This window comes from Lolium rigidum, chromosome 2 (genome assembly GCF_022539505.1).
Source record: "Lolium rigidum isolate FL_2022 chromosome 2, APGP_CSIRO_Lrig_0.1, whole genome shotgun sequence".
NCBI lineage: Eukaryota > Viridiplantae > Streptophyta > Magnoliopsida > Poales > Poaceae > Lolium > Lolium rigidum.
This window is the reverse complement of record NC_061509.1, coordinates 133620796-133629153: the sequence shown is the minus strand read 5'-3', so window position 1 is coordinate 133629153 and position 8358 is coordinate 133620796. Positions and strand designations below refer to the sequence as shown.

General features: G+C 36.4%; 1 protein-coding gene across 1 annotated transcript; it reads left to right on the top strand.

Moving 5' to 3' along the window:
* The first annotated feature begins 1301 nt into the window (after window positions 1–1301).
* LOC124690126 (transcription factor bHLH95-like) lies at window positions 1302–7968 on the top strand. Its single transcript, XM_047223558.1, has 3 exons — window positions 1302–1658; window positions 1738–2214; window positions 7873–7968. The coding sequence occupies exons 1-3, from the start codon at window positions 1302–1304 to the stop codon at window positions 7966–7968; spliced, it is 930 nt and encodes a 309-aa protein (XP_047079514.1).
* Window positions 7969–8358: the final 390 nt, after the last annotated feature.

Below are 8358 nucleotides of genomic sequence, written 5' to 3'. Positions count from 1 at the left end.
GTTATACGAGATGTGTTCTGCCGCGATACCACATATATTATGCGGTACAGTTATAGGGAATCTGTTCTACCGCGATGCATTTCATGCCAAAAATGCCAATGCGGTTAACTCTATTTGCGTTTTGCGGTATAGAGACTAGACGGTTGCATCTTTTATGGACCGGCATAGTGGCACCCCGGCCAGAGACCAGCGTCAGAAACAAAGGACCAGCCAGGGACAGGAGCCGCGGGACAATGTGTGGACTGGAGACAAGCCTTCCTGACCAAAAGCCCATGTAAATTTTCGTTGAAAAAGGATAACACGTTTATGTGTTTCTGTCTTAGCTCCTCGTCCACGTGTAATGTTTGCCTGCACTTGCAAGCTTATTATACCAAAACGCAATGTGAATTGAAAAGGAGAAAGCCTTCTGCCTTTAATTAAATACGCCATTGTGTCTGGTGGAATACGTACGAAAAGGTGTCAAGAAGTTGGATCCCATTCATGCCCAAAATGTTGCTCTTAACAGACTTTGTATTCTTGTACCCCTGTGTCCCATGGAATTTGTCTGGCAAAATTTCGATTTATGTAGATGCTATTTAGTGTCTAGATACATTTAAATTTAGATAAATTATATATAACTTTCGTGGAATAGAGAGAGTACATGGAGTTTGTTGTTTAAATTGAGATCATGAACTGTGTGAACCCGTTCTGCCAGTTTTTGGAGAATGGAGTTGCTGTGCAACCTCTGGCCATCGGTTATATGAATCAACATAATCCAGTCTATAGAGACTGATATATTAGAATGAATAAATATGTCTAAAAGCTGAGAAGAATGTAGTATCAGTTGAAAATGGTGATTTAGACGTTATTATTGCGATTTTATTAAATTCTACTAAGTATACATGGATTATGAAGCGGTACTAGGTAATACATATAATTGCTAATCAGATCATCCCACTCAGAAATAAGAATGGAGATCATCATGCAGAAAAGATTGCTTGTGCTGCTTCCATATTTTACTGAAATAAATGAGTATGATGTAAATTCAATGAATGTGCCAATATTAGCGTGAGCCAGCTAGCTAAGAGGCGTCACACATTTTTGGCAGCAATACTTTGGAGATAGAGAGAAGGAAAAAGTTCCCGCAGAATACTTATGGTAATTAATTTTATACATCCTGACAAACATAAAACAGGCTGATATTTTCAATCTTTCAACAAGACCCAAAAGCTTAGCGCATCATTTCTTAAAGCCAGCAAAGGACGACTTCTTCTCCCCAGATCTGAACTTCATACACTTTACTTAGTGCTTAGTTTAGTGTTATGGCTCAGGACTCCGACAACAACAACCACAACGCACCGCCGGCGACCAGCTCCGACTCCATGAGTCCCGGTAAGAATGAAAACCGTAGCGATGAGTCCAAGAGCAGCAGCCATCCGGTGATTGTGAGTTCTATTGACAAGGGGAAGAGTGTCATAAAGATAGAAGGAGAAGATGAGGGTGGTAGATCTATGGGTAAGATCAACACTCCACATGTCATAGCTGCTGCCAGACATGGCAGATCAGGAGGCCGCCATGGTGACAGAGAATTGCACATCGTCACGGAGCGCGAGAGAAGGAAACGGATGAGCGAGATGTTCACCAAGTTGCATGGACTCCTCCCCACCCTTCCTGACAAGGTGATGCTATTATGATTTACTCATATGTTAGATCTTTGTGGATGCAGATGAAGATCCTCACTAGTTTTTTGTGTTTCAGGTTGACAAATCGAGCATAGTGATGGAAGCTATACACTACATCAAGAGTCTAGAGGAGACGCTAAGCGAGCTTGAGAAGCAGAAGCTGGAGATGCAGCTGGCACGAGGCAAGATTGGCGTCGCAACCAATGATGGGGTCTCATCTTCTGCAGCGGCGGTAGCGCTTACGGTCCAGGGGGCACCTATGCCGGTAGCACTACCGGTTGCTGGGATTGGGCCCACAGGAGCGGCGCCAACGCCACCTATAACTGTGGGCGCGGTGACCGCGGCTCCAGCGCCGGTGGGGCTACAGACGTGGTCTGGGCCTAACGTCGTGCTGAGTCTGTCAGAAAATGACGCATACATCAGCGTGTGTGTGGCGCGGCGCCGGAGCGTGCTGCCTATGGTGATAGCCGTGCTCGAGAAGCACAACATCAACGTGGTCACATCTGGGATCTCGTGTGATAACGCCCGGAGCATGTTCACCATCCACGCTCGCGTAAGTAAAACCCTTATCCTAAACCATTATCCTCCATCTAGCTAGCCATGTTCTTGGAATTTTGGTAGTCAATTTGAGATATAAACTTTAGGGGTAAGGGGAACACACACACGGAAACATGGTCAGTCGTACTATCGAAAAGTACTAAAAAAATTTAGATTAAAGGGATCACCATCCTGGCTCCATTGGTAAATCTACAAAACCCATATAAATACATGTCTGGTTTTACAACACACAAGCATGTTCAAGAGGGTTTAAAGGCCTAATGGCACAAAAGGATAATTGGAGTTCAAGTTGGAAACAAGAAACTAGACCCTATATACACAAATCCTGTAGGCGCATCCACACCGGCTCAACAAAAGCATCTAAAAATGTGATATGATTGAAGTAGCTACAAGGATCGATGCCAAATTGGTCCAGGCCGGTAACTTGCATCACCGGTTTCTTGGCGACGAGGGAGAGGGGGATCCTTGCTAGTGAGAACTTTGAGCCCTTCAGTCGCTTGTCACTTGTCAATTCGAAATTCCCCTCCAGGATCAGCATCACATATCCATAGATTCGGTCTATGGTTGCAGACAAGTGGTCCTTGAATATGATCATTCATCTATTGAATGAATGCAAGCTCATTCTCAAAATTTGGTGCAAATTTAGTCAAATTTAACTGTTAAAGATCATATCATTCCTAACTTTCTAGATATATACACTAGAGAGTAGCATCACATACTGAATTTAAAACTGTATGTTTTCTGTTATCTACCCAATTGACAATTGACAAGTAATCATTTCTAAAAAAAACATGAAAAAACAGAATGATTTGCCAATTCTGTATAGGTACAATGTAGTGAAAGAACAAGTGATGGATTGATTCGTTTTCAGCACATGAAATGCAACATTCAGGTTTGTTCAAATTTCTTTTCATCATGTTATATCTAGTCATCAAAATGTTCCGAGACAGAAGAAGAAAACATGCACTCTGGGAGGAATAAGGAGTTGCCAAACATCAAGGACAAACATGGGTGTGACTCCACCAAAATTAAGAACATCATAAAGGGATGATGAAACATACTCTGCATTACTTTCATATTGCCAACTTAGAGCATCACTATCAGCAGAGGAAGAGATGCTAGTAGTAATACTTTCCAATTCATACCATTGTTGCACACGAGGCAGCAAAATTCCTCCTAAAAGTGAACCTAAGGTTACTACAATTCCAAATCTTTTGGACAGTCTTTTACTGTTCGTGGCACAAGACATATAGTTCAAAGAAATTAATTTCTATGGGGAAGTCCCACACAATGTGTCTTCCCAAAATATAACTTTTACAAGTTTTACTATTTTCCACCTATAACCAAATCTAATATTCTACAATGTACGCACCACACCTTCCAAAATTGTGAAATTCCTCTAGCTTTACCTAGAAGATATTCGTGTTGCATGTGTTATATTTGGCAGCAACTAAAGTTCTCCAAAGTTTTCCATCATCCTTAGAACATATTTTAATCTATAAAATAAGGAGACAAAGATTGACATTAGCTAGATCCTCAGGTACACCTAGTCCCCGGAATTCTTTCTTCTTAGAAAATATTTTCCAGTTTACTAACTGAAGGTTTTCGTGTCCCTCAAAATCATTATAGAGAAAATTTTACATCTGGATGGTGATGAGGTGAAGTGCCCATTTTTGAAACTCAAAAAAGAAAGAAGATAAATGGGGATGTTGGCACAAAAAAGATTTTGGGTCTTAATTAACTTAAGTTAGCTAGCAGCATATGAAATAATCTTATATTAACATAATTAATCATCACTTCCAAAAAGTACGCTATCTTTTTTGACAATATATATATTTGATGTGAAAATGTACTAAATTATATTATTTTATAGCATATAGTCTCAAGATTTTCACATGTCTTATTTTATAGCATATAGTCTCCACGGTATGGAAATTATTCAATATTGTGAGAGATTCAGGACTTGCACCGCAATCTTATCAGAATGCGTATATCCTCTGACAACAAAACTTATTATAAAAATATTCTTGAAACAATTAAGTAAACTAGGAAGAAGTGTGGATCTTATATGATTGTGTGTATCCACTAGAGTCAAAACATGTTACAAAGTTACATTGTCGAAAATAGTTTAGTAAAGTGGGAGAATCACCTACATGGTAACATGGGGTATACTCTAATGATTCGATGACATCAACCTTTTTATTTTATTCAGAGTAGATCACATAAAAATAAATATACACCCATTCAGTAGCCAATATTGAATTGTCATATTTTGAAGTATCATATATTGTTTTAACATGGTGGTTGCCTCATAGCCTTTAGCATTTAGGCTGAATTCTTCCTTTTCTTCACCCAGAACTAGTAGTTAAGACCATTCAATGAAGAACTTGAAAATATAGCATCATCATGTTAATTCTCCTTTGAGTGTTCCTCCCTGCCATGCTTCATCTTGCTCTCTCCATCAGGCTCACACAATATCCAGATAAAAAAACAATGATATTTTTCTTTTCAGTCTAGCTAGAGCTAGGGATATCATTATCACATATAGTTCTCAATTTTAAAATGGACATACCATATACTACTTCGGTCCCAAAATACATGACATGTAATTTAGGAAAAAACCAAACTTTCCAAGATAAAACCTATATAATTGTTTTAATTATACATATCATATACTCCTTCCGTCCTAAAATACGTGACTTATGATTTAGTGAAAACTCAAAGGTTGCTAAGTTTGAACAATTACACAAAAAGTAATATCAATAGTCACAATATTAAGTAAATAAATCTTGAAAATATATCTTATAGTTGATCTATTGGTATTGATGTAGTATTTTAAATCTTCATATTTTGTATATGTACCCAGTCAAGCTTTGAAAGCATAGACATTTGACTAAGTTTATACGCCATGTATTTCGGGATGGATGGAGTATATTAGACCCTTTGAATTATAACAAAACATTCCAACAAGGTATAACTTCTCTTCCTATATGCATAACAAAACATGTTTCTATTTTATTATATAAATGCACACATGATGTTGCCAAACCTTACCACACTCGACACCTCCACCCATGCAAGGTGGTATTCGTTCTTACTATTTTGATTGTGTGATAATTTCCTTTCTTTACAGAAAACCATCAGAGAGATCTCAACTATAGGTTGTAAATTAATAAAGTGGTATTCTAATTCAAATGCATATGAAAATATAAGGATTAAGTTGTGTTTTTGGCGAACCTCTTAATGGTGGGAATATTTATTTTGAATTCTATGGCAAACCAGAGCCAATTCATGTATAAAAGTTTCTTTTCATCCAATGACATTGGGTCTTCTGATCCTTCAAAGTTTCATGGTTCCTAATAATCCAAAACCCCAAGATGCAATGACTAAGAAACGTGAAGAAGGGGACATGATATCACTATAATTTGGGAGGTTTCTTGTTCTTTGGGGAGAAAAGTTCTAGGCTCATGGGCAAATAGATAGTATCGGGTCTTCTTGATAACATTAGAGAGTTGTAGAGTGCAATAATGGTATCTGGAATTCTTTTTCTTTGCATTAAATTTATAGTGCTCAATATATCATGCAAACCATAAGAACAATGACTGTTTGGTTTTACATAATGATTACCAAATGTAATTGAAATGGGGAGGTGGGGGTTGAAAATCAACAATCACTTTATAGGTCACGTGAGATGAAAAAAATGTTCATTCCCCAAAATATGATTCCACACATTGGTAGAATCCCCGACTAATAGTAATAGTATGTTCAAAAACTTCTTCCATGTGTAGAAAATCTTACGAGCCAATTGAGATAAAGGCAAATGGAGTAAGTCCTCTAAGAACTCATGTTGAATGACGTGATGAACAATATATAGAAGTTCTATTACATAAACCAAATGACAAATCTTTTGTGCATATAACTATCATGATAAATGCCAGTTCAAGAAAAACCTTTGATCATTCAATTACACCTTGCCATAGATTATATAAACCAAAGTTGCAAATTAATTTTCCACACAAAGGATCCTACTAAGTGGTTTCTAGGAATTCTAGTCGTACTACATTAGGTGGTCCAAATTATATTGACTCAAGGAATGTAGACAACTGAAAATTTGTCGACCTCTCCATGAAAAGCTTTATGATGTTAATATTCAACACACCCAAGCATTCTTGAATTTTTTATGTATGTAAACTCTTGTTCATGTTTCAAGAGCATGACCTTTTCATGAATATCTGAATTCATCCATAAAAATGCCTCAGGTATTTGCTCATTTCTTGGTTTATATTGTCAGGAATGCCCATACAACACATGGGGAACATAGAAAATCAAATTGAACAAATCATTTCACAAATAAAAATAATGTCTAAATTCAGACTTGAGGTGGAGGATAAGTTGGTAGTTAAGTGAATTGTATTGAAACATGTATCAAGTGTGCTAATAATTTATCATTGGGGCTACATGCAGAAAGCTCAATATGATGTAGGAGGGATGTATAGAAAACAAATTTTTCTGTGAGTTTAGGTTTCATAATTTGTGGAGACTACGAATGATAACCTAGGATTCCCAATGAAACTTTAAAAAAAATTCTTACGATTGTGATAATTGAAGGTGTAATTTGTATACATCATGCTGAATGTTTTTTTGGAATTGAGACGATATCTTGTAAATTGTTTTAGTTTAATTTGAACTTCACAGACATAATGGTGGTTCAGTAACACAATAGAGGCTAAATTAGCTTCTTATCAAACAAAAAATTTGATTTATTTGTACAGGATTTTGATAATTCTGATGCTAGAATGCGAAATTATTAAGACTACATGTAGGTAGAACTGATTATATATTTGCACAATATTTTTGAAACAAATCTAGATGTTAATAGCTTTATGACATTATTTAATTTTATATCTTTTTTCTAAAATACCATGGCATAATTTAGCTATCTATTATGGATATAGATGGAACCTATACATGCCCTATACAATCATTCCCTAGCGAAATGTGTAGTAACATGTAAAAGCACTTAGCACATTTCATAAATGAATAACTTGGGCGGTTGAATTTGTTGGGATTTTAGTTTACAAAGAGAACTCAACACTATCTAATAGATTTTATCTCTTTGTACAGAATTTTAATAGTTCTGAATGTAGAATACTAAATTATTAAGACTAGATTTAGGTTGAACTGATTATATATTTACACAATAATTTTTTTTAAATCTAGATGTTAATAACTTGATGAAATTATTTAAATTCATCTCCTTTTCTGAAATAACATAACATTATTTAACTATGTATTATGGATATAGATGGAACCTATACATTTCATATACAATCATTCCCTTGCGATATGTGTAGTAGCACTCACAAATGAAATATGCACCAAGTTTAACTTGTTGAAGGGTGTTATGAATGGACACCGTAAAAAGCATTTTGAAATGGGATTGGATGAATTATGGTTATAGGGGTGAGCTTGTTTGTTTATATGAAAAATGTCATTAATTTTGTGCAAATGCATTGTTTGTTTATGATATGTTTTTTTTGTTGTATTTTGTTTGGAAAAAATGGGATAAACTCTTGAAAAAAGTGGACGACTCTCATAATGTTTATATAATCTATGCGAGCATCCCTTTAATTTATGTCTTTGCTGTAAACAGATACGCGAAGCGAGTAGCCGGTTTGGAGATAATGTGCCATCTGAAGAGATATACAAGCTCGCGGTGTCAGAGATAATGGTTTGGCTTTCTGTATAATAATTAAGATGGATTTTCCGGGATCTTCAATAAAAAATGCCTGAAGGGGTTGGTTGTTTACATTTGAGGATTATATCGCGTCAAACTGAACCTTTGAGTCATCATATCTCAGTACAATTTTGAGATGGTTATGTCTGTAAAATTTGAGATGGTTACGTGTGTCACTGTGTGCACATTTGTATCGTATATTGCCATAACATATGAATCAACAAGTGTAGTCTCGTCTTGTTTCCGATTTCTGCTGCTCTACTTTGAAATTATGTTCTTCATTTAGTAGAGTAGTATCACGTTCCTTTGATTTGTCTATGGCCGCTCGGTAACACTATAACTGTCCAGCCCACCCATCAACCTTCCGTGGTGCAAGTGAGAAACGGGTACCTCATTGTACAC

Excerpts from the sequence above, each read along its gene's own strand:
- LOC124690126 (XM_047223558.1), top strand. The coding sequence starts at position 1,302 with ATGGCTCAGGACTCCGACAACAACAACCACAACGCACCGCCGGCGACC. Across the intron at positions 1,659-1,737 it reads TCCCCACCCTTCCTGACAAG|GTTGACAAATCGAGCATAGT; the intron begins GTGATGCTATTA and ends TTTGTGTTTCAG. Across the intron at positions 2,215-7,872 it reads TGTTCACCATCCACGCTCGC|ATACGCGAAGCGAGTAGCCG; the intron begins GTAAGTAAAACC and ends TGCTGTAAACAG.